The sequence below is a fragment of the Monodon monoceros genome, unplaced genomic scaffold, assembly GCF_005190385.1.
Source record: "Monodon monoceros isolate NGI ecotype Baffin Bay Population unplaced genomic scaffold, NGI_Narwhal_1 Super_Scaffold_17, whole genome shotgun sequence".
NCBI classification, from domain to species: Eukaryota; Metazoa; Chordata; class Mammalia; order Artiodactyla; family Monodontidae; genus Monodon; species Monodon monoceros.
Window position 1 is genome coordinate 16,634,311 of NW_021703773.1, and position 27,521 is coordinate 16,661,831.

The 27,521-nt window shown below is 35.2% G+C and overlaps 1 protein-coding gene across 4 annotated transcripts in view; it reads right to left on the bottom strand.

Annotated features, from left to right (window-relative positions):
- The window catches only part of MSR1 (macrophage scavenger receptor 1), a 65,367-nt gene extending 38,711 nt beyond the window's left edge, over positions 1–26,656 (bottom strand). For 2 of the 4 annotated variants that reach the window (XM_029226652.1, XM_029226655.1), the window contains exons 1-5: positions 26,594–26,656; positions 18,543–18,649; positions 16,964–17,077; positions 10,728–11,140; positions 6,238–6,424 (exon numbers count right to left, since the gene is read on the bottom strand). In XM_029226652.1, coding sequence (XP_029082485.1) covers positions 6,238–6,424; positions 10,728–11,140; positions 16,964–17,077; positions 18,543–18,645 — 817 coding nt within the window. In that variant the 5' untranslated portion in view covers positions 18,646–18,649; positions 26,594–26,656. Of the gene's footprint in view, positions 1–6,237; positions 6,425–10,727; positions 11,141–16,963; positions 17,078–18,542; positions 18,650–23,276; positions 23,285–26,547 lie in introns of those variants that run through there. The other 2 variants (XM_029226653.1, XM_029226654.1) reach the window with 2 other exon arrangements.
- Positions 26,657–27,521: the final 865 nt, after the last annotated feature.

Below are 27,521 nucleotides of genomic sequence, written 5' to 3' on the forward strand. Positions count from 1 at the left end.
TATTTTGGAGGGATGGAAGTACACAGATCATATACTACTTTCTCTTAGCTTCTTATGTAGAACTTTCGAGAACATTATCAACATAATGCTCTCATCTACCTTCCAAAACTGGTCTCTCCAATCCCGCTGTTGCTCACATCCTTATCATACTGCAGTTGGACTAATCTAGAGGGTTTTTTATTAAAATCTGGTGTGAATATATTTTGTCTATTCCACCCTCATTCATTCATTTACTTCAGTTTAAAAACAAATGTCTGCATCAACTGTAAAGAAATGTAGCCATTTATTCTGCCACGTTATGGAAAAAAAGAATGAAGAACTTTAAGTCTGAGACTTCGAGTCTATTGTAGTCACCTTCTTGGTTCTGAGTTACTATTTAACCTTTCAAAATTCTGTCCCATAATCACATCAACAACCACCTCTGTGCCTCAATAATGTACACAATGCTTCCTGGCAGCTCTCTTGCTAACATATGTCAAAGGACACTAGATTAATATTGTTCGAAACATCTGATCTGCCCTAGATCAAGAAGCCATAAGAATTCCACTATTTTTCATCATATTTAGTACCATCTAACTGCAAAGCTAGAGGGATAATTCATAAATGCTATAGCACTAATTTGCCATGAACAATTCCCTCTGTAAAACACACCACCAAATCCGCTATTAGCAGTCTCCCTATGATTTTTTTTTTAAGGAAAACTAAGATATCTACTTAGCCACAGAGATGTACTGATTTAAAATACTCAGTAATTAAAAAATATCATAGATCAAAATTACCCAATTTACTGGGAAAGAAAACCCAGGAACATCACATCATTTAAAATCCTCAGATGATAACATAGCGCTAATAATATCTGCTAAAATTTCCAGAGCTATGCTTCTCCATGTCGTGTTCATTATGATCATAAATTTCCTACTTTGTTCTCAATCTTGCCTCACGTGTAGATCACCATAAAAATATGCCAAGTCTTCTAGGCTGCTGCTATTTAAACCTCTTTATTTTTTTCTTTTTTCTTCCAGTTTTCACGCTCACTGACTTAGAGATGTTTAATCTGGACGAAGCCGTAAAGCTTGCTTAGACAAACATAATTATAGAGGTCTGAGAGAGTGAATTCCCAAGGTCTTAAAGCCAGTTGGGTAAAATCAGAACTAGAATACTTCTTTCCTGATGTTCTAGGCTATACTTTTCCAAAATCAATTGATTTCATTTTGGGCATCTGTTCTTTCATTATTCCTGAGATGAATTTTTCTTTTACATAGTGGTTAGAGACACAATTCATTTCTTAAATCCCAATAATTAATTGCACAAATCTCCAAATTCAAATTCTATCAATCACTTCTCCTTCTTCATCATGACAATTGATCAATTGATACATTTTTTTCTCTTTTTGGTGCTTTTAGTTTCTGGAAAAAAACTATGCTTAAAATTTTTCCACATAACCACTGCTTTCAGCAATGAGTCATATTTTATTTCTCTTAATTTCTCTTAACTTCCTTCCTCAAATGTTTAACAACTTTGTCTTTTTAAATCATGTTATCCCCCACTCCCCACCAAATTCTGCTTCACCATTTCAACAATGAAATTTCATTTAGTCCTTTAGACTTTAATTGCTATAATTACTTGAGAAATATATTAAAATATCTTTACCTCTTTAATCTTCATAAATATTTAGTAATTGCTAACATAAAAGAGGAGGGACACAAAGTAATGACACTGATCCTATAACCAACATTAGATAAAGCACCCATTAATTAATACAATGTCTCTCTTGGGTTATAGTTTAATAAATATTTATTAAAAATTATGACTAGATGCTGTAGAGGATATAAAAAATAGCCCGTAATTTTAATGAACTTACTGTTTCCAGTAAGAGACAACATTTCGATAGAAGACAGTATGAGATATTTTTAGATATGACAATCATATTAGGAATTCTCTTGTGAAAGAATACTTAATGTTCAAAAGTAAGCAAGATATAAATGTCAGCAAGAGTATTACTATGGTGGGACCAGAGAAAGCTTCATGGAAGAGGTTGCATGTATGTCATCTATGGACATTAATGATAGATAAGATATTTTCAGATACAAATAGAAGAGGAAAGATATTCTTTCAAGTGAAGGAAAAGCCACGAGGCAGGATGTAAAAAGTATTGGGCATGTCAGAATCACAGTAAAATCAATTGAAATATTTGGTGTCAAAAAGGGAAAAGACAGGGAATGAGGCATTCAAAAGTAGTTAAGAGAAGCACTATAGAAGAACTTGAGCGCTGCAGAGAAAAGCGTATGTGTAATAAGGGGGTGATAGAGAGTCTCTTTGCAATCTAGGGTGTCCCTCTAGGAAGGCTGCATTCTGACAGGAGTGTAGAAAGGATTGTAGTCTGAAAGACTGGGCAGGAAATGATAGTGAGACTATTTCAATAGTCTGGCAGAGTAATGATAAGAATAGTTTACACAGAATATAAAGGAGTGACAAGGGGTTAGAGAATGTGGAACATAAGAAGTAATGGTATTCTGGGAGAAAATAACAACAACAATTAAAGTTTCTACCTTGGAAATCTGGAAGAATGACATTGCTATTACAAAGTGTAACTTCATAAAAGGGAAGTGTTACTTTCACTTATTCCTTTAAGGCATATACATTTGCTCACCCACCATATACCAGGCACTCTAACAGGTGCTGTGTATGGAGAGATAGACAAGAGAGACAAGACCCAACCTCATGGAACTCGCATTTTATTCGAGAAGATCTGTGATAAACAAATAAGCAAATGTATATATGAAACAGTATCATGTAGTTTTAAATACTATGAGGAAGTTAAAGCACACCATGATATATAGAGATAATAAGAATGGGGAGGGAGAAATTATCACTAAAAAGGTAACTTTGAGTGGATCTAAGGAGAACGGAAAGCTAAGAGAACATTTAAAGGGAGGGAGAGCTGTCTAGTGCACATTATGACAGCAAGAAGTGAAACCAGCACTTCCTCCTTGTTAACTTATACTGTTCAATGGCACTTTCATTCTTCCAGCTCTTCCAAGCTAGACAGAGGGAAAAGTAGAAAAGAGGGCAGATAAGTAGATGGGTGCCAGATCAGGTAGGAGTTCAGATTTTATTCCAAGTTCAATGGGAAGATATTGGAGGGTTTTAAGAGATAAAAGATCTAATCATATGTTATTATTATTATTTCAATAACACTCTTTTGCTCTCTGTAGAATGGATTAAGAGTAGAATCAGGGAGAACAATTGGGAAGCTGATGTAGTACACCAGGCTGTAATATAGTTGCTTGAATTAGAGTCATAGCAGAGGAGACAGTGAGAAGGAGTTTTATCATATGGAAGAAGAGTTAACAGGACTCATATATGGATTGGATACAGGAAGTGAGAGAAAGAGAGAAATCAAAGCTTGCTTCCAAGATCTTGGAATGAGTTACTAGTTGGACAATGACTCAACTGACAGATAAGACTAGGAAACCAACAGATTTGAGGGGTGGATGAGGGTAGGTGCTCTCAAGAACTAAGGGCTTGGTGCAGGTTCAATCCCTGGTCAGGGAACTAAGATCCCACATGCCGTGTGGCATGGCCAAAAAAAAAAAAAAAAAAAAAAGAGAGAGAGAGAGAAACAGAACTATGGGTTTGGGTGTGGATTTGTAAAGTTGGGGATATTTAATTGAAATCCCAAGTGGAATTCGAAATCCCAAGTGGAATGTCCAATTGTTAGAGTGAAAGCTGATTAATTCAATTTTTCTTTATCATTGGTTTCAATGTAATACTTAAAGAAAACATGCAGTAGAGGCTTCCCTGGTGGTGCAGTGGTTAAGAATCCGACTGCCAATGCAGGGGACAAGGGTTCAAGCCCTGGTCCGGGAAGATCCCACATGCCGCACTGCAACTAAGCCCGTGCGCCACAACTACTGAGCCTGCCCTCTAGAGCCTGCGAGCCACAACTACTGAGCCCGTGTGCCACAACTACTGAAGCCCACACGCCTAGAGCCTGTGCTCCACAACAAGAGAAGCCAATGCAATGAGAAGGCCATGCACCGCAAAGAAGAGTAGTCCCGCTAGCCGCAACTAGAGAAAGCCTGCACGCAGCAGCAAAGACCCAACTGAAAGAAAGAAAGAAAGAAAGAAAGAGAGAGAGAGAAAGAGAAAGAAAGAAAGAAGGAAAGACAGAAAGAAAGAGAAAAAGAGAAAGAAAGAAAGAAAGAAAGAAATTTATAAAAAAAAGAATACATGCAATATATTCTATACCAGTTAGCTATAAACATAATAATAAATATACCTGCAACATTACAACCCAACAAACAGCTATCTATTTAGCCGCTTTCCCATCTCGCTCATCTTCTTCCTTTTCAAAAACAATCATTAACCTGAATTTTGTGTTTCTCATTTTCTTACATTTTAAAAACAACCATTCTCATTAAATGTGTATGTGTAAATATACATTATTTACTTTTACTAAATCATGAGCATTAGAAACAAAAATCATACTGTAAATAGTCTCTGGGACTTATTTTTTTAATTTTTCTTTTCTTGTAAAAATTTGGATATTAAGAGTTCTTAATTATCCTAAACTAGTGTTATGTAAGATGAAATCACATGGGTTTCTGTTTCTCTTGTTCTAATAAGAATTAACAATTGAAAGTGTAAAGTAGAGCTTAACAGACATGGTAGCTAGAATAAGAAGATCCAACATGAATTTAACTAGTGTTACAGAGGAAAGGATAGAGAGGATTGTGAAGAGGCAATATTCAAAGAGACTGAAGCTGATAATGTTCCCAAATTTATGATAGACTTAATCCACAAATATAAGTGGATTTAGGAAGAAAATGAAGTAAAACAAATGCCACATGGAAAAACTGTCAATATAAAAAACACAGACTAGTGAAATTGTAGGTATTAAAGACAAAGATAATGGCAAGCAATGTGGTCATAATCATTTTAAAAGCAATAAGAAAGGCCATAAACCAGAAGAAAATACGAATAAAAATAATAACTGTTACCCTAAGAAATATGTATGTGGTAAAACAATTCTAAAGATCAAGGACAAAATAATGAAATCAAAACATCTCACCACCAATGGACTTTCACTAAACAAATCTCCAAATAATACTTCAGGAAGAAAAAAATTATCCTAGAAGAGATGTCACAGATACATTTAGGAGGAGGAAAAACTGGCAAACTCATGGGCTAATCTATATAAATATTGTCTGTATCATGTAAGAAAAACAATCTTGACTTAATTCTTGGTTTAAAAAATACATAAAATAGAAATGAGCTATACTCAAAGACAGCAGGAAACCAGGGAAGAGGGTCATCAGAGCGTTTTAAGTTCCTTGTATATTTGAGGATGAAGGTGAAGATACTGATCAACTTGTGACTTTAAGATAAACTTTAAGGATGACTATCAGCAAAAGAAAAATAAATATAAGGTTTCCAAAATCTTTTTGGTGCCCTTGATAGAGAGAAAAGTTTAATGAGAAAAATTTCAAATAATCCTAAAGTTGACATGGAAGGAAAGCAAAAGGAACATGGGACTGGACAGAAATGGAGCATAAAATGACAGTAGAAATAAATATGGTGAAAAGAGATGGCCAGATTGCATAGTAAATTTTAAGAACTATTCTTTACAAGAGACAAGCCTAATACAAAGGATAACAAAGGTTGAAAGTAAAATATGAAAAAAAAGTTAAAATGTAAATAATGACTAAAACCTAGTATAGAAATATATATGATATATATACTAATTTAGAAGTCAGTAAGATTCAATTCACCTTGTTTTACTCACAGGAGCTAAAGAAGAAATTGACAAACTCATTGTTTTTTTGGAGAATTCAAAAGACCTTTCTAATTAATAATACGATTGATCAGGTAAGAAGAAAAAATCTGTAAGTTTATAAAAATAGAATTAACAAGCTTGATTTACAGACAGGTAGAGAACTTTGTGCCTCACAGAAAACTTGTATTTGTACATATGAGAAATTCTGAACAATAATTCATTAAACCGTAAGAGCAATTTCATTTGTTTTTTGCTTTTTTTAAAATCACCATTTAAAGGATACCAAGATACTGTCATTTTAACATGTCTTGATATGATCTCAAGGCTCCTTCCTCTGGATCTTTGTGGTAAAATTTGTAGTAAACTATTTTAAAACCAGAGAATTTCCAATATCAAATTTCTGCATATATCAGTGCATTTTAGTACATCATCATCTGGAGAATGAGAGGATATTTTACCTTGAATTAAAGTGATATTTTTCAGTGTCTGAGAATGTTCCCAATCCTTCAGCCTGAGATCATTAGTGATGTTACTCAACAGTTTCACTTCTCCTTTTATTTCCTGTTCCAAATGCACTTGTTTTTCTTCCAGAGACTTAATTTCTGCTGACGTATTGTACACACGCTCCTCTAATTTACTCATCTCCTGTGAAACATAAGCAAACATCCGCAATTTTTGTTACACACATAATTATCAAATATATAAGTTTAAGAAGCTCTACAAGTCAGGTTTTTAAAAAATGTAAAATATTACAGTAATATTATGGAATAAGAATATAGAAATTAGAGAACAATTTTAAAATAGTAATTCTTTGGTTTTGAAGCATTCCTCTTTTAACTGAATGGCTGAATTTTCACACCCTCTGCCAGAAAAAAATTGGTTAAATATATATATCTAAGGTATGCTTCTATTCCCAAATATATACATGCCAAAATGCTAAAAATAAAATTAAAAACTTGTCATATGTTTTTTAATTTATCTGAAGTGAAATTCTTTACACTGTACTTAATTACAGTTCCTTAAATTAAATAGATTTGTATATTAAACTGTTTTATAGCAATAACGAAGTTTAATGTCATAATTCTCAGTGGTAATGAACATTAAGGATAGCTTTTCAGATTCAATAAAATCTCAACTAGCATTAACAATACCCTATGTTCAGCTTTTTTATTGCCTCTGCATTGAGATTTCATTATTATTTTACGGTTTCAAATGCATATATATTTTGTGCGCATTTACATACATGTGTGCAGATCTGGAGACTGAGCAAGACAGATTGTACTACATTCTGGATTATGCTTTTATTTTTCACTCAATAATATAAGAATATTTACCTATTAAAATACTTAGAGACTGCCTTATTTTCTATAATTTAGTGGAATTGTATGCATTTTTCATAATTTATTTGATATCTATTGATAGAGTTTTGAGCTGCACATAAATAATGCTGAAATGAACACCATTTTATATATATCTACATATTTATACAAGCACTTCTATAGGACAGCTTCCTGGAAGTGGATCTGATCAAAGGGACTAAATATTAAAATTTTGTTCACTACTGCCACACCACCCTCCAAGTATATGGGACCATTTTTTAAATCTTTCTCAGTGTACATGAATGCTTACTTTTGTACTCAAATCCTAGGTATTCATCAATATATTTAACTTTGTAGAGTAAGAGTAAACATAATAAAACCTTGTTTAATTTGCTTTTCAAATTAAGTATCTAGTCATAAAGTTTTTGACAATGTTTTCTTTATTGCTTTTCCTTTCAAGTCTTTTGCTTGGTTTTCCTTTGGGTGCTGGGCTTTCTCTTTCCAGTGTACCTAAACTTCTCATCTATCCTGGTAATGTTTTCTGTCTCTCTGTTCTTTTATTGCATCCTCTGTTTCCATGGTATGCTCTATACTTTTCTAAGGACTTCTAGGTTTAACTGTTGATAGATTCTCATCTCCCATTTGCACAAAGAAATAAACCAGTGGTTTACTGTTAATTAATCCAGGTATGAAGAGAAAATTTCACCTCCCTTCACTGGACTGGACAAGTTGAAGTGAGAGGATCAAGAGAGTCAAGTAAAACCTTTGGAAAGAAATGAACATGTACCAGATCTGCCTCTACAATAGCAGTGTACTCAAGCAGAGAGACATCCATTTTTACTGCTCCAATGGCTTTCCCCATCCAAAACCTTGTTCTAGATTAGAATTTCTCTACCCTCTACCGCCTCCCTCCCTATTTGGCATTTTCCGTACACTATGGTATAAAGGTGGGATAGTGAACATGGATGTTTGCAGAGTGCAGCAACATGATAAATATGCTCGATGTCATTTAGGTGGCTGCAAATTGCTCCAGCTGTCAGGTAGTTCCTGATATCCACAGAGCAAAAGTCAGGGGACTAGCTGGTGATTTTGCTACCTAAGCCCTGGGAGCCGCCGATGTTTTTCATACCTAAAGCTGCGGCTGCCTTTTTTTTCCTCCTTTGAAAACTGCATGTGGTGCTCACATTAACCATATTTCACTTGAAATAAGTTTTATTAGGAAGAGAGAAAATGCATTTGATATATTTTTTAAAGTGCTATACAGCACCTACACACACCGTCCACAGTCTATCACCAGTGGCACTGCTAGAAACAGGCATTTATTTTTGCATTCTTACAGTCCTTTGTACGTACAATGGAGAGGATAAATCCCACGTCTCTCTTTGATTTTGTGTCAGTGTTCTCTTTTCTTTCAAATTAATGCTTGGTCTGTCCTTGCTAAACATTACGCTGCTATTACTTGTAAGCCTTTTCCTCAAACAGCATTTACTGATTGAGGCATTCATTTAATTTACTTATTCCTGCATTGGACTAAAGATTCAAAGATGAATACAGTTGTTTTAAGCGATGAGAATGAGATTCCAAATATTGTTTTCAGTGAGTAAGCACACGCACACACACACTAGCACTGACCTAGATTCCAAATCTCCACAGATGACTACTGTCCTAGAAAAAAAGAAAGCTTTGAAAAAATAATTAACTTTGGAAGTTCCTCCTTTCCCTTGTACCTCCACATCTAATACTGTGACCCCTTCCAAAATGTAAGTGCAATCTGTCCAAATAGCTCACTGATCACCAGAGTTTGGTTATTTCTATTAAGTATCACTTCAAACAGGTTCAGGACTTCTACTGCCTTCCAAATGGTTTCCACTTTGGTTTCAATTCCTCATTTACATGGGTTCACAGATATTCTATAATCTCTAATGAGTTGGGGATATTACTAATATCAAATATATTATTTTTTCATCGTGTCCATCTTCGTTTTCTCCACACCCTGTCTCACTGTTCCTCTGATCCTGTTTCCACACAAAGTAATATTTCTTCTCCCTTCCTCTTTCCTTCCAATTTAATCAGTTTCTACTCCCATAGCTGACATTTTACTTTCCTCTGTTCCTCAGCCCTGGGGACAGTTGCTTCTTTGAGAATTTTCTCTAACTCCTCCATAGCTTGAGTCCTTGATATTCCAATAGCATCTGATATGCTTGGGTACTTATTAACCGTGTGGGAAACACTAACAGATTTTGGAAGATGTGACGAGGATCAGAGAGAGAATATCAAGGTTGGTGTTAGGATGAGGTTCACCAACAGTCTCCATATTTAAATAGCAATGTCACTGTCTTCTCAGTGATTGCATCTTACAAAAACTAAACATGTAGGGTGTTCTTTCTTAACCTGTTTAGTCTATTCTCTAGTCAATAATTTAGTTGGTTGCCACCTGATGTTACAACTTCAGAGGCTTCCCTTTGCTCTCTATAAGGGACATCCATTTTTAACAATCACTATGGCATAACACTGTATCTATACAGAAAACAACCTCATTAATTAAGAAGTGGTCTATTCAAGTAAAACCTTCTACAAAGACGCCAGCCTTGCTGAGCTAATGGTGGAAAATTTATAGATTTTAGTACTGAAGATTGTAGTAGTATGAAGATTATTTTTTTACATGAGTAATGAAGTTTTATCCATATGCTTATTTTTTCATGGAATGGAACAATTATAATTACCCAACAACAAAAAATAATTCAATATTGAACTAAACAACTTGCTTCTTAATTTCTTTCTCATCAAAACAAAGTGACCCAGAGGGTTGGCCACAGAATAGTTTAGAGCAAAGGTAAGAAAATTATGATTCATGGGTCAAAGTCTTTTTCTGAAAAGAAAGATTTATTGGATCACATTTTCACTCATCTGTCCATGTGTTGTCTACGACTGCTTTTGTGCTACAGTGGCAGAGTTAAGAAGTTGCAAAAGAGACCATGTGGTCCCCAAAGCCTAAGCGTTGTACCTGGGCCTTTGAAAAGAAACTTTTGCTAGCAACTGGTCTGGAAGATGCTTTGCTCTCTTGTCTTGTGTATTTGATCCTGTGATGGTAATAAGATGTTGTACACATTATTCAAACTTTAATTCTTTAATTATAGTTACCTTTACACATAAAAACTTATGGATGCTTCTTGGGAGTGACAAACTATTTTAAAATTTAGATTTTGTACTTCGTCCATGTAAATAAGGTTTTCATTCCTTTGATGATGAAGAAAGTTTGGGTTTCGTATAAAATTTGCAAATGCAGAGTATCTATCTTTCCAAATTGGCTAAGATAATCTAACAACTATAATTGGTTTCAAGAGTCTCAAGAGGCATTCTAACAGTATTTATAAAATTAAAATACACTAAGAGAGTCTATATTCAATGAAAAACAAACAAACAAACAAATTTCCCCTTTTGCTGGGAATCTGGAGAAGGCAGTGGGTAAATCCATTTGAAACTTTCTGGTAAGATTGCAAGAGGAATCAGGGTTAAGTAGAATGATGTTGAAACAGGGTTTGTAACTCTTCTCTTCCCTGGACTACCTGAGGAGATAGGATCTAGATGGATTCAATCCCAGGTATGACCTTCCAATACAAACCTCTTACCTCTTGTTGTTTAAATGCATTCTCTTGGACTTTGGCATTCAGTGTTGCAGTATTGAGCTGCAAATCAAGCAGTGTGGTGTTCAGACTTATTAATGACTTGGAGACTTCAACTATTACATTTCCATGTCCCTGGATGAAGGAAAGTAAGGAACTTAGCTGGAAAAGAACGTCATTAAACCTTTGATCGGTTGTTACACTGAAATTTTGGAAATTCTTGGCATCTATGAGATTGGCTTCATTATCTGAAAGATATTGGATTCTCTTCTCCACGTTGCTCATGTGTTCCATAACGACTTCTCGAAACCTCATTGCATCTTCACTGTCATTTCCTTTTCCTGCGAGACTTGGAGATATATCATTTGCATTAACTGAACCAACTGTGCAATTCTTCATTTCCCATTTCAGGAGTTGAGCTGCGTATTTAAGTAAAAATAAACAGAGTCATGCCCTGTAACCTTCAATGCATCCACCATTCCATTCCACAACACTTCATCCCATTCTAATGTTCTGAACGCTATCCTAAATCAGGTATGTATTTTAAATATACAAAGTATGAACCAAGGTAGGCATACTGCTGAGAGGGAAACTGTCTCCTTTTCCCACTTTACATTAGAGTTTATCCCACAGTTAAGCCACTCTTTCTGAACTGCTGCTTAGATGAATCTTCTGGGTCATGGCACACGGCTCTGAGCGTAAGAGTAAATTCTAGAGATCATGAAGTACACTGTATGCTGGTCCTCAGGTGTGCTGTTAGAGTGAAACGAGATAATGCTTAACACAGTGTCTGAAGTAAACATGTTGAGTAGGTTAGTTATTATGAAGACAAATGATAATGTGACAGAAACAATACGTGGTATCACTAAAGGTAGAAATATTAGTGTTATCCACTGTACGAACAAAGTGTTGGCTCATCTTCCTTATCCTGTCACTAAGCTAGCAGAGAGTTATCATTTTCAGTTTCCACAGAACTAATTTACTGTTGGTAGAGCAGGAAACTGGATAAAAGAAGTTTTTTTCACTTTAAAAAATATTGTTTTTATAAGACTCCTCTTTACTTATTATAAAGCATATATTTATAGCAGAAAATTTAGAAAAGACAAGGAATAAGGAAAAATAATTTACCATTAGTCTCACCGTCCTGAATTAAGTGCTAACATTTTGGTATATGCCTATCAAATTTCTGTTCCCACTATCATATTATCATCACAAAAGCAAGATTTTATATACAATCTGGAAACTAGCTTTTAATTAGTACTCATCATAGACTTTTGCATATTATCTAATATTGTTTTACAAAAATAATTAGAATAACTACATTGTATTCTATGTGTGATTCTACCAGATTTATTTAACAAAACTCCAACATTTACTTTGCCTCTGTTTCTACTAATATATTGAACACTTTGATGAACAATCTTATAAGTAATTATTTCCTGAATAAAAAAATTCTACCAAATGGTATTTGGAGGCATACGGAAGTGCTGATATATATTTCCAAATGGGCGTATGTTCTTTAAACAAGCCAATTATCCTTCTGAAAGGGTCTAGAGAAATACGTTTATAGTTTCAAAAACTGAAAAGCATAAACATTATTTTTGCAGATAAAAATAATATACAATTATACACAATGAAGAAAATGTTAAACACCATTTTATATAATCAGTGGTGGTTAAGATTTTATTGTTTCTTTCATCTCTCTTTATATATCTATATTGTTTATACCTTTTAGCTATGTATATATCAGTCTGATCCATATTAATTTGAGTGCGTAAGATTTTCCATATTTGACCATTACTGAGCAATAAAGAGTAACTTAATATTGCTTAAAAGTATATCTACATAAACAGTGATATCTGATCTGTCAGTTTTCTTAATAAAATGATATGGCAATAGTATCAGCTTTATAGGTTTTTGAGACTTAAATGAGACTACACATGAAAAACATTATATTCCACCCTGAGCTCAGGGTACCTGTTACACAAATGAGAGCTTGATATTTGCACGGGAACAAGCTGCCTGGTTCTGGAATCTAGTTCCATTCCTCCATTACTAGTTGGATTACTCTGAGAAAATTATTTATCTTTTCCTTGATTAGGTTTCCCCAGTGATCTAAAGGTAATAACAATCTAGCAGTGGTGCCGAGGATGAATGCGATAGGGCATGTAAATCAAGTAGCACACAGATGGCACGTGTGACAACTCTACACAAATTAAGGTGCCTTATCCTTGAAAGATATTATCTTAGTTACAGAGTCTTCACCACCTTTACTTAAAGAAGCTGTTTGATGATGGTTGTCATTGTAGCTATGATTATATTAAGTATTAAACTACATATGCAATTAAATCTCAATTAAAAATAAAACACATTATATCATATTTTCCTAGTTACATTCTCTTTAAAATTAGCTTATTTGAATTAATAAAATATGTAAGTACATTTTGATATAATCCACAACCGAGACCATATTGCATGTACATTATTTTACATTTCTAAATTTATCAATAAATTATACAAAATAGTATACTTCTTACTTGGATCTCATCACATTTATTAAATTAAGTGTAGGGAGCAAGTTTTGGATTGACAGCCTCATTCATGGAGTCATCAATTCTATGATTTATTTATTAAGCACCTACTATATATAAAGCACTGCTTGAGCGACTCTGGGAATAGAAAATGACTGGGAATGGATTTTGACTTTAACAATAAGAAATCTAAACTAACAATATTTGCAAAATTATCTCAAACTTGTCCCTTAAAAATTTTTCTTTTGTGATAATTACTGCTTTTTTAGGTAGCAGTTAATAATCTAAGTTCTGGAGGAGAGCTGCCTGGATTAGTGATTCTTGTTTTTTCCTTTATAAGCTGTGCCTTTGAGCAAATTAATTGGTCCATGCTTCCATTTCACTATCTGTATAAATGGGATACTACTAGTCAGTGTTTAAGTAATTAAAGGAGCTGATATACGCAAAGTGCTTAGATCTTTTCCTGGCACATAATACACATTTGATACTTTTCAATATTTTAATTATTATTAATATTTCAGATTCAATATCTGTATGCCCAATACTGATAACAAGGGGAATTAATGTTGTGTAATATAAAAAAATTGGGAGGACGTTGAGTATCCCATGAGAAAGGTAGTATCTGTGCTTTATTTATTTTTTATTGGAGTATAGTTGCTTTGCACTGCTGTGTCAGTTTCTGCTGTACAGCAAAGTGAATCAGCCATACGTATACATATATCCCCTCTTTTTTGGATTTCCTTCCCATTTAGGTCACCATAGAGCACTGGGTAGAGTTCCCTATGCTATACAGTAGGTTCTCATTAGTTATCTATTTTATACATAGTAGTATATATGTCAATCCCAAAAGAGAAAAACAAATATCATATATTAATGCACATATGTGCTTTAACAGACATATTGATCTAATTACTCAACCATATAATTTTTACTTTCACTGGAAATAATTTTATTTCATATGGGTAAAGCAAAACTTCTTCACAGTATAGAAAGGGAAGACTTGATTTAACAAAATGTCATGTAACCAAGGATTTTTCTTTAATACCAAGTTCAACATGAACTGACAATAAAGGCTATTTTTTGCTTATAGATTTAAAAACACAATATTGCTTATTTTCCCAAATCTTGAATGAAAACTAATTTAATCCTTACTTTCTTTAAAAAATTGAATACTGTATCAGAAATCTAGGTAAAGAATGACAGAGTTCATATTTTCAAATGTTCATTTCTTTCATTATCATCAGAGAGATGCCATTTTGTGACTTTTCTATTTTACATTTGAAAGGAGACAAATTTTATGGCTTGTGCAAAGACCTAGGGAGAGAGTTATATTTGATTTTACAGATCACATTTGCTCTTTCATGTTGGCAAAACCTTCTTCTACCAAAAATTTATATTATTTTGAGCTAAAGGATCTTCAATGTATCAGTAACAATTTATATACATTAATCTTAGATTATATCTTATTCTTCAGAGACATTATTCTATGTCACTGTACTGTGATAGTGATCTAGTAGCTTCTTGAAGAAAAGGTAGCGCATGGAGAAGATTTCATAATTAAGAAATATCTTTCAATGTATAAGACACTTTAAATAGAGTTTTCATGTATAACACTTTATTTTATCTACTGATTTATATTTGCCAAAACAGAGTAATTTCTATCATTTCAGGGATACATTTTGTCTATATTTGAAAGTTTTGGATATCAAGTAGAGATATGTATTGCATTTTAGATTTCTTTTGGAAAATATTCTGACCTACAACTTACAGCTGTAAATGGATTGTCAGTGTTTATTATTCAAGTATGATAGACACAGGGAGATCTGTTTCAAATTCTGGTGAATTTGGGTGCTAATGTGAACTTATAAGATTTGAACATTTTTAGCTTTTTGTCAGTCATAATAGGTACATGCTACAGCTTTAGGAAACAAAGCTACTTCAAATCAATCATTGTCAACCCTAGAAAAAATGTGTTGACTTGGTAGTATTTTCTAATAGCCCAGAGATTTTTGAACTTGGTTAGAACCCTGAAGTCTTTCCAGACTTCAGTTCGTATTCTGCCTGGGCCTAGTAGAAAGAAGTTGCACTCCCTGAGGTTGGCTCTGTAGGCCACGGTTTGTATAAAAGTGATGAAATGTACCAAATTCTAACTGGCTGATAGCTAATGATCCCTAACAATGACACATCTTTCAGTTATGCATTTCAAACTACAGATAAGCATATACATAAACAGCACACAGATAATCTCAGTTCATCAGGAAGTTAGTTGTTTAATGACAAACATATCAGGTTCTTTTACTTAGATGGCGGTGGTTGGTTTGACAGGCTGATTGGTTCCGTTTGTTGTGGTTGGCTAATGTTTTTGTTTCAAAATAGGAGTTGATTTTTACATATGGAAAATATTTTCCTGCCTAAAATTATGACAACTCTGTTTTGTTTTGTTTTTTTATTGGCCAACCATATTTTGTTCTAAAACCCCGATTGCACTGGGAGATAATAGACCACAGAAGTTAGGAGTCAGGAGCCGTGGGTGGGAACTCCAACTCCATTGCTGAACAGTTTCCTTTTGTGGATGAGGGTAAGCATACATCTGCTCAAGGGTAACTGTAAGGTGTATTGAGATAATCTGTGGAAAATGTATAGCCTATTGCCTGAACATAGTACATGCTCAGAAGCATTACAAAAATGTTACAGTTATTGTTGTTTTCATTTCTTTCTTAGTAGAATTTTTGGCTTTCTCTTGGAATATTCTTTAGGTTGTCTCTTGGTGGAGGAGGTTTGGCCTTTATTAGGAGAATTTTCTTATTAATCTGATTAGTATGCACATAAAAATATATCTTCCTCCCAGCCTATCTCTTGTTCGAGCATATGTCCATTTTGCCACTCACAAAGAGGAGAGCTACAAGGTATATAAATTCAAATGCCAATCAAATCCCTCAAAAATGCTCCTGAGGAAAATAATATTTACATATTTACTTGAGTTATATGCAAGCCATCCACCTCCGTAGAAATCCTCAAATTTATCCCCAATTCAAGCCAAACTCTCCAAAAAAAAAAAAAAAAGTACCTGAAAAACATCATGTAGAACCCAAGCAAAGTGTTCTATTTTTCTTTTTCTTTGAAAGGATGCTAGCAGGTTATTTTCAGAGATGTTTTAAATAATACCCTTATGAAATATGTGGCCATATAAACTGTACGAATATTACTGAGGGATAGGCCATTATTTTACGAGGTTTCCTCTGTTTGAAGACTCACAGGAATACTTTCTGGTCTCAATACTAGGAGTAGAAGTGTATTTCTTGAAAAACTGGCTTATTTTTATATTTTAGGCATCATTAATGTAAATGATTATGTTTATATCCTCACATTGGCAACTAGAATACTTACCATGAAATTTATGATGCACCATTAGAAATATATAGGACTTCAGGGGGTAATATTTTTGAAGTGGTCTAATTCTTTCCATCTTACCTTTCCATATCTATATTTTTATCTCAAACTTGCATTTTCTATACTATTTAAAAACATTTTTTTTTACTTAGTAACTTTGCAGAATCTATTTCTTCATGAAATAACTCTGAGGAACACTTTGTGATGTGAAGTCACCCTTATGAATCTCCCATATACAAAAGACTGAATGCTTCTTTTTCCTCCTGCAATAATTAATTCACAAGATGAGTTGCTGAGTTTCAGAACTCTAGAATACTGTACCTGCCACTATTCCGATGATAGGTACAAGAACTACAAACACAAGGAGATAAAGGGCAATCAGTGCAGCTCTGAAAGACTTCATTTTCTCTTGAAGAGTTGGGCCATTTTTAGGATCTGAAAAACAAAAGCCCAACCTACTGTTAGAAAACTTACTCTTCTTACTTAAAATTTTTGAAATCTCCAATTATATTGCTAGTATCAAACCTATTGGAATAAAAAGGGAACAAAAAAATAGGTTCTTATTTATTCAGTAGAAAGCAAAAGGGACAGTCACAGAAAAAGCCAATACAGGCATCAGTATGGACATTTGATTGTCTTATCCATTAACTAATCATCCAGGACAAAGTTACTATTCTCTGCAAGTTGTACTTGTCTCATTTGGGGGCACTAGCTGGAAAACTTTAGTATTGATACCATATCAACATACGTGCAAACCTAAATTTCATTCTTCTATTTCACAGGGGAATATATTCTGGGTGAAAATAAAATTCTTCATGCAACTACGTAATTATACCATTTTTTCAGATTTTAAGTGAGATAAGAGAAACATTATTGTCAATAATAATTATGCAAATTGTCTCTCCTAATTCCATCTCAATAGTTTTGTATTTGGATGCTTCTTATGATTTGAATATAATGTGAAAAAAATGAAATAAAATGACTCACATTTTGATTAAACTTTGGAATGGATCAATGAAGCCCATTCTCTGGATATTTCAGAACATAGTAATATTTTAGTATTATTTGTTTATATGGAACACCAATTCACATAATGGGATGTTAACTGTAGAAAAGATAACTCAATGTAGAGGGGAAACTTACTAGCAAAGGAAGACATTTCTCTGATTAAGTGAATACAAATTTCTTTCCTATGGCCATTGTTTCTATTGTTTAATAAAAAAGAAGGAAATTTTGTTTTCAGGTTGTAAACTCCTAAATTAAAAGTTTAGACATTGCTCAATAATGTTCTATGAGGGATTGAACAAAAAAGGAGAAAAGAATTAAGTAAAGAGAAGAAAACAATAAAGAAAAGGGGGAAAATTGAAGGAAAAAAGAGAAGGAGTGGGGCTTCCCTGGTGGTGCAGTGGTTGAGAGTCCGCCTGCCAATGCAGGGGACATGGGTTCAAGCCCTGGTCTAGGAGGATCCCACATGCCGCAGAGCAACTAAGCCTGTGGGCCACAACTACTGAGCCTGCGAGCCACAACTACTAAAGCCTGCATGCCTAGAGCACATGCTCCACAACAAGAGAAGCCACCACAATGAGAAGCCTGTGCACCACATCAAAGAGTGGCCCCTGCTCGCTGCAACTGGAGAAAGCCCATGTGCAACAAGGAAGACCCAACGCAGCCAAAAATGGATGAATAAATAAATAGATAAATAAATAAATTTTTTAAAAAGAGAAGAAGCAACCACACTATAAGCAAGATGGGATATTCCATCTGTCAGGTGACTAAATTTGAAATCCAACCTGGCAGATGGAATATACACATTTAGGGTAAGTCTCAAGACCATAATTTTACATAGTGTCACTAACTCTAAGGACAATCTCCACGAGCACCCCACTCTTATTCTACTTACTCGGAGGAAGCAAAGTGGTCATCGAGTGAGCATCAAACTTCACAGATTCTGTACAGCTATCAGTGTCCTCCTGTTGATTGGGAAAGCTCTCCCACAGTTCCATACTTCTATCAAACACGTGGAAAAATATGATAATTACACATGGAATTGCTAGGGCCCTTTGGCAAAAAGTTTCAAATTGACATTTATAATTAAAATCCAATTTTAGCAAGGGAACAAGTATAATTAGTTAGTTAAATTTACATATCTGCCCTATATAGCAACATATTATACTTACCCATAAGTTTTAATTTTAACATTAAAAGACAGATTTACATGAACCCACTCATGTATCTTTCTATGTACAAATGTGTACCTGTGATTGTAGATGTGTGTTTTTTGAGTGAGAGGTAACTTTGCTCTCTTAGCCAAAAAAACAAAACAAAAAAACCCAACTGGCAGAAAACAACCATTTAGTCGAAAAGAAAAAAAAGAATTTCCCTTAGAACAAACAGTAGCTGAAAAGTTGAAGGAAATATTTCCTGTGATCTTTTATCAGGGGTTCCAGATAGAGCAAACAGTTATGCAAAATTTGGAACAAATGTTTCCTGTGATCTTTTATCAGAGCTTCATGAGCCAAGTTTTCTTTTGCCAAGGCATCAGCTTTATTCCTTTAGAAAGATTTAACAAAGTCTAGTCACAAGATTAGGAGCCAGCATTTTTCTTTTCCTTTGTCTTCCTTTGCTTCCCTTTGCTTCCCTTCGCTTCCCTTCCCTTTCCTTTCTCTTCCCTTCCCTTCCTTTTTTTCTTTTCTTTCTCACATATTTTTCTTTCCAGGCTTCCTTCACTATATACATTGGCAGCATCTCAAATATGTGCTTGTATCTTTTTAAGCACAATCTATTATATTTTATGACCCAGTCTATGTCTATGTCTCTTTAAGGTGCATCAGAATCATTTGAAGGGCTTCCTTTAGAACACATTGAGGGGCCCCACCGCCAGGGTTTCTGATATTTAGGGTAGGGGTAAAGAATTTGCAATCCCAACAAGTTTTCTAGTGATGCTGTTGCTGCCCACCTGAGGACTGCATTTTAAGAACATTTGCCATGAAGAGAAATTGTATGACTTTTTCTTGGAAACAGTTCAGTTCATTTGATTGATAAATTTAGCCTAAAGCCAACATCTTCTGATCATTATTTATTTTCTCTAATGATGAGTTATGGATTTAGCACAGCTGAAGTTGTAACTGAGTGCACTGGCAGCTCCAGGACATCAAACTCATGTCTCCTCCAGAAACTGAAGGACAATCATTCATATGCAAACGTTCATCCTACTTTGGGAAGAGGTATTGACAAGTAAGGATGTGACTCAACTCCTGTCAATATATTTTAAAAAATATTACCAAGGAGATTCTTTATTTTGCAGTTTGTACCTGTATCATTCCGTAACCTGGTCTTAGTTTTTTGTAAATCCTATTGATCTGACCAAGGAGTGTGTTCTTTAAATGCTTCAGCCACTCTGGAGGAAGCAGGCAGAGGGGAAATTTACAGAACCTACATTTTCTTTTCTTAGGCAGAGGTGAAGCTAAACAAACGATTATCTGGGAACATTCACTATTATAGGAAACCAAATTGATTAATTCAGGTCCAGACTCTCCTGCCATTTCCCCCCTTTTAATTCACTCTATTATTTGATTTGGATGACAGTTTTTTACTTGCCATGGAAAACAAATGAACAAACAAATAATTTTTTAAAATGAGACGACAATAAAACTTAGCTAAATGCATTTTAAAACTACAGTTCAAAGCAATTGTGGGACCTCCCTGGTGGTGCAGTGGTTAAGAATCCACCTGCCAATGCAGGGGACACGGGTTCAAGCCCTGGTCCAGGAAGATCCCACATGCCGTGGAGCAGCTAAGCCCGTGCGCTACAACTACTGAGCCTGCGCTCTAGACCCCGCAAGCCACAACTACTGAGCTGGCGCTCTAGAGCCCGTGTGCCACAACTACTGAAGCCCGCGCTGCGCAACAAGAGAAGCCACCGCAATGCGAAGCCCACGCACCACAACAAAGAGTAGCCCCCGCTCGCCGCAACTAGAGAAAGCCCGAGTGCCGCAATGAAGACCCAAGGCAGCCAAAAAAAAAAAAAAAAGGCAGTTAGGACTGTGGCAAAGCTTTTAAACTTTGATCTCAGTTTATAAAGGATGGGCTCACAAAGTATATACATTTAGACACCCCTGCTATGTACCTAGAAATCTTTTCCTGTCAGTCTACCAGCCCCTTCTCCACGTGTTTGACTATGGTTTTGGCTCTAATAGTTGAGATATTATGACTCCATTTTCACCTATATACAAAGGAAACATCCTTAGGACTTCCCTGGCAGCCCCAAGGAAACATCCTTGGGACTTCCCTGGCAGCCCAGTGGTTAAGAATCTGCCTTCCAATGCAGGAGACGTGGGTTCAATCCCTGGTCGGGGAACTAAGATCCCACATGCCGCAGGGCAACTAAGCAGGCTTCTCATTGCAGTGGCTTCTCTTATTGTGGAGTGCAGGCTCCAGTAGTTGCAGCATGTGGGCTCAGTAGTTGCGGCGGGCGGGCTCTAGCTTGCGCAGGCCTCAGTAGTTGTGGCTTGCGGGCTCTCGAGCGCAGGCTCAGAGTTGTGGTGCATGGGCTTAGTTGCTCTGCGGCATGTGGGATCTTCCTGGACCAGGGATTGAACCCGTGTCCCCTGCATTGGCAGGTGGATTCTTAACCACTGCACCACCAGGGAAGTTCTCAATTTTGTTTTTCTTTAGGCCTCTACACTTTGGTCTATCTTTTATGGGCTTTAGATGATAATATACATCTTTTACATTACTGTATTTCAAACTGTGATTTCTTTGGGTAGATTTATTAAAACTGAAAAAGAAAACCCTCTAATAAATGCCTACAAGTGGATTAGACTAAATGACCATATCTGGGAATTCCCTGGCTGTCCAGTGGTTAGGACTCCACACTCCCACTCCAGAGGGCATGGGTTCGATCCCTGGTCGGGGAACTAAGATCCCACATGCTGGGTGGTGCAGCCAACAAATAAATAAATAAATATCTGGGCTATAGAGGTATAGAGGGCTGAAAGGGAGATGAACACTAAAATCTGTTGAGTGGCATGATGAATGAAAAATATTTCCCTTTGGCTACTCCGGGTACACCATGAGTTTTGTTTGTTTTCTGGAGCAGTGTATAACAAGGGTTAATCATGATCTGTATGAAATATCAGTATACTTTTTTCCATTAAAAAATAGATTAAGTTAATCATAGATGACGTTGTCATAAGATTGCTGGCATTTTCTGTTATTTCTTTCTTTTATTCTTAGTATCCATACTCGCTGAGAATCTCATCTATTTACATGGCAGAACCACTACCTGTGTCCTGACCAGGCCAATATATCCAGCTCAGATCTCATGTCTCAGAATCAGATTTTTTTTTTTTTAATAATACAGCTAGCTACAATGGTGTACTTTCCACATCAACCTAACTTTTCTTTTTCCAGGATTTTTAATGTTGGCATGCCACCCATTTATATCATCTGTTTATTATTATAATCATTCTTTTTTTTTTTACTACTTTTTACTATTTTTTGTGTAGCAAGGCATACATGACATAATCAGGTGTATGGCAATACAGAATTAATATGGCAGTGCTAGAAAAGCATGGTCATTCAAACCAGGGGCCAGGACTTTATTCTAGATCACTCTCACCCAAAGACCCGTATCTGGTAGCATAGCAACTCCTCACTTCCTCAAAGCCATTCCTTCCACTCGATCCCAATTTTTAGATTTCAGTTCATTTTTATCTACCCAGCCAGGCATCTTAGATAGTAGCAGTGGGGTAGGCAATTGAGGGGCGAATCCAAGAGGCATTAAGAAGGAGGAGGAAATTCAAAAGAATTGATGAACAAGCATCAAAATGTAGCACTTTAACAAAGACTAGGAGAAAAAAATCAAACAGTAGAAATTATTTTTCAGGGAAAAAATATGGCAGATACAAACATATTTAGTAGCTAGTAAAGAAAGAACGGCAGTACTAAAAATAAGGAAGAAACTCTGACGCTACGGTAGAACAGGAAGTCAGGGTCAGGGAAAAAAGAAAAGAATGTCAAGACATGCAGGTCACCCATAACCTGCCACACGGAATTTGAGCTGCATTACTCACATGGTAGAGGCAGAAGCAGATGCTGAGAAATATGCTGAGTAAATGTATAAAAATGAAATGCCTTGAGTGTATACTGGAAATCTAGTCATGCTCATGCTTTTCTGTTGAGAAGAGATGCTGAAGATAGTACTGAGGTAGTACATTGAGGACAGCGTTATTTTTTCCTGCTTGTTCTTCTCATCTCCCAAACTACTGACACTGGAGTGTGCCTGGTCTCAGTTCTTGTCCTCTTTTTATCTTTATTCACTCCCTCGGTGAGCTCACTGGTCTCATTGCTTTAGATACAATCTATACGGCTGATGACTCTCCATCTTCATCTCCCACCCAGGCCACACCTTTTAACTCCAGACCTGGATATGCATCTCCCTAACAACACCACCATCTGGATTTCTAATATGGCCCAAACCTAGGGGTCTCCTTGTCACCCACTTTCTGTCATCCTCCACATCCAATCTACCATCAGATCTTGCTGGTCTGATTTCAAACCCTAAGCAGAAACTGACTGCTTCTCGTCACCTCCCCTCCTGCCATCCTGGCTTAAGCCCCACCATCTTTCTCACCTGGACGATTTTAATAGCTCCCTATGTGGTCTCTCAGCTTCATTCAGTTCCCTCCACTTTACTTTCCACACAGCCTCTAGAATGTTCCTCTGAAAAAAGTAAGTCAGATCATATCACTCCTCTGCTCAAAACATGTGAACACTCTCCCATCTCGCGTGGGTCCTGACTAAAAGCTCACTAGCTCAGACAGACCATTCTCCAGCATCAGATTTAAAATGGCAGCCTACCTCTTTCACTTCCTCTTCTCCTTCCTGCCTTGATTCCCAGCCCCAAACTTACCACCGTCTAACATGAAATACATTTCCCTTGTTTATCTTGTCTATTGTCTGTCTCTTTTTGCACAAGTTAGATCCATGACTCAGGAGTTTTTATCTCTTTGGTTCAATGACTAGAGAGTTCCTGCCACTTAGCATGTGTTCATCACTAGGAGAAATTCCATAAAAAAATGAAAGACAAAATATTTTGCAAGATGACTGGATTTTAGACCTGGGGTTATGCCTCAAGAAAAGTCTGCATTTCACTAATGCAGAAATATAAAAACTTCTTCTGCTACACTTTGGGAAATAAAAGGTTTTTCTCTGAATTGTGTGTAAATAGGAAACTGAAACAAAAAATCTCACCCCCAAGGTTCCCACTTTTGCCTCAAAGACATTCGTGAGACTTACCAGATTCCTTCAGTTCCTTACTCCATCAGTATACATTTTTTAGTAATGTTAGAGAATATACACATGTGAGGCTTTGTTATCAGCCACTGAACAATTCACATAATCTAAGTGTGCCTTTAAATGCCTTTTCCAAAGTTAAGAAAAGTAACTTCACATAAAGTTATTCCTAACAAATGTCAATGCACTGATAAAGAATTATGAAATCGTTTGAGTTTGTATAATTTACTGAAACCATGTTCTCATGAGAAGTGAAACACATCTCTGCAATATCAGCTTTTCATGAAATGGGTGAAAAGTTTAGAGAAGCTACAACAGGAAAAACAATGAAAGAATTTCAGTGTTTTTCTGTTTGAAAACACACTCTTCTTTTCTCCTGTTTTTATTACAAAAACATTATAACACTATTAAAGATAAGTTGGGACAAAACTTCTATCATCCCATCACCCTAACAGAAGAAAAGCATTGAATGTATACATGTTACAAATTGATACCATAGTGTACATTATCATTTGGTCTTATGAATTTCCCTTAAAATCATATCAATAGCTTTATACTTTGAACTATTTTTTCAAATTTAAAATGATGGGCTATATAATAATTCATCAAATATATGTATCTTATTTATGCAGCCATTTTCCTATAATTCTTTTTAAAAAAATGTTCCCTGTTCTTTGGAGGGCCATGTTTAACTAATATAGATGATGATGCTGTAAATATTTTTATAACTTAGTTTTCTTCTTTTGAAATGTTTCTTTAGGATAATTCACTATATGTTGAACTACCAGGTGACAGGAAGACTATCTCAAACTTCTTAGTATCCACTGTCTGACTGCTCTTTAAAAAGATCGTACACATTTACAAAGATTCCAGTCACTTATGTTTTAAACCAAATTCACCACTATTCAGTAACAATGTTTATTTTAGAATTATTTAGATTTTAGTAAGAGTTAAATGATACCTTAAGGTGGCTTTCATTTGCATTTTTTTACTTTTAGTGTAGAAAGGCTATTTCCATGTAATTTTTTACTATTTATTTTTCTTCTTGAGTTTTTGTTTATTCATATCAGTTGCTCATACATTCCCCAGGGTATCTTTCTTTACACAGATATGAAAAAAACCTTTCTTTACGTAATATAATTTAATGCACATTCTTTTTTTCTAAGACTATGTCTTATTTGAATTTATCTTCAAACTCTCAATGTTAATTTCACTGTTAAGATTTGGGGTAAATAATAACTTTGTAATCTTATTATTTAAAAACAAAAACTCTGATTTTATGAACAGTTAAAAACCCACATGAAGTGAACATAAAATTAACATGTTTGTGAAACCAGTAGCTCTACACTTACAGAGCACATCCATAAGAGGGATTAAGGTAAGGCCTGGAAACATCCATGTTGTCCCCGATGCTACCCATATTCATCCTCTGTAGTGAAGGAGAAAGAGCATCAATTCTTTAATGTGAGATCTAGATTTGAATGTTGGCTGTGTCCTTTCCTTGCTATGTGATCTTTGGCAAATATTTTAATTTATTTGATTGCAGATTCTTTATATATATACATATATATATATATATATACATGACTATATATATATAACCATTTATATGGTTATAATATCAATTTAAAGATTATGAGAATTAAAAATAACTTTTGTAAATTGTCTAGTACACAGAGAACCACCATTATTTTAAAACACCAATTTTTTTTTTAACATGAACTTTTCTTATTTTATGCTCACAGCAGCACCATGAGGTATTTTCTCTATTTTACAGGTTGGGAAACCAAGAGCTAAAACATTGAAGTACCTAGTTAACGTAACACAGCTAGGGAGAGGGGGAGCTAGGGCCTGAAGGTCGGCAGTGTACTACCAGAACAACGGCTCCTAAACCCTGTGTAAAACATTTATAATCTTACTTTTATGACTTTTCTATCACTATTCTCACATTGCCAATGAGACGCCTAACCCCCATTTTTTATGTCGTGTAAATCTTAATCATTCTTCAAGGTGAACTTAAATTCTAACACCTCCGTGAAGATTTTTCTTTCTCCTCTTGAAGTAGGTTTGGCCCTCCTGTACCCCCACAGTAGTTATATAGAGCACTTTCACACCACTTACAGTGCTCAAATTATATTATGCCAATTTGCCTTAGGTCATGATCTTCTTGAAGACAGAGACTATATTTTATTTTTCGTGTCCCTTCCCTGTATCTAGTTCAGGGAAGTGCACATAATAGATGCCCAACCAAGATTTGCTATATGAGCAGTAAAGACAATATGAAGTACAAAGTCAAAAGTATCATGTGAAAACTAAGAAGATGAGACTAATTAAAATATATTTAGTCATATTTTGAATAAAGTCAATAATTTGTAATAAAATATACAAAATTATATGCCAAAAATCTCTTGCTAGTTCAGCACACATATACATTTTTCACCCACAGAAAATCTAGCAGAAATATCTATCACTGAAACAATCAAATCAAATAATTAGGGATAGGATAAAAAAATTCTACCACAAATTATTGATCCCATATGTATATTCTCTCACATATCACATACACACATACGTTTAGACACACACAAACACACAGAGTAGACACATACACTCAACAGAAGCAATTTGGGAAAAGCATAAGTAAACTTCTTTTACCGTGTCCTAAAGACGCAGCACTGATTTATCCACTTCCCTCTCTTAACAATTGAAACCTAAAACCTTTATCACATAATATTTCAGCAGGGCACATGAAAAAGGAAATGACACATTTGTATGTTGGAAATCTTTCTTAACAATGTATTTCAATAGTACTCTCCTCAGTGCACAAGTTTGCAAAATCTAAATTTGTCAGATAACTCATTCCTCTTCCCATCTAGGACTTCACAAAAGAAAAAGAGAAGTAAAATGAAAAAGAAATGGAGTTAATGTAACAGGGTACATAATGTATGGCAGACTGATCTTTTCCTTTTAATAAGATATGTCTGCCTTCTATAACATTCTCATTATTATTTATCTTCTATTAATCTCATTATCTTCCACTAATTCTCATGATCTCTTTCGTACTATATAACCTTGAGGGAAGACTCCACGTTTAAGTGATTTGTTTTTCTTAATCCTTTTCCCTATATCCCTTATCTCTAGCTTCAAACACAAAACACAGGAGGAAAGGATTCCTACTAAGCAAAAGTAGTAATCCCATACTACTCACTTCAGCTCTGTCTACAGTGATGTTAGCATTATCTATCGGTCTCTTTCAAGCACCTAAAAAGTTACTTATTTCCCCAAGAGTATAATAGAGGAAAGGGGTCTCAGGCATAGAATCAAAGGAATGACCTTCATCTTCTACCCCTGTCAGAGTTTTACACTTTTAATCTCATTTATTTAATCACTTCAAGTTCCAGTAGGACACGTATAATAAAAAACACACAACATTACACGAATGAGCTAATTTTTAGATCGATTCTTTTGGGGGAAGGTGTTTAATTTATATTCCATGGATACTTCTTGGTGCTCCAAACAGGGAGGGATCTGCTTTCTACCAAAAGATGGTCAAAATGACCTTGCCTTGCCCATGGGCGCCACA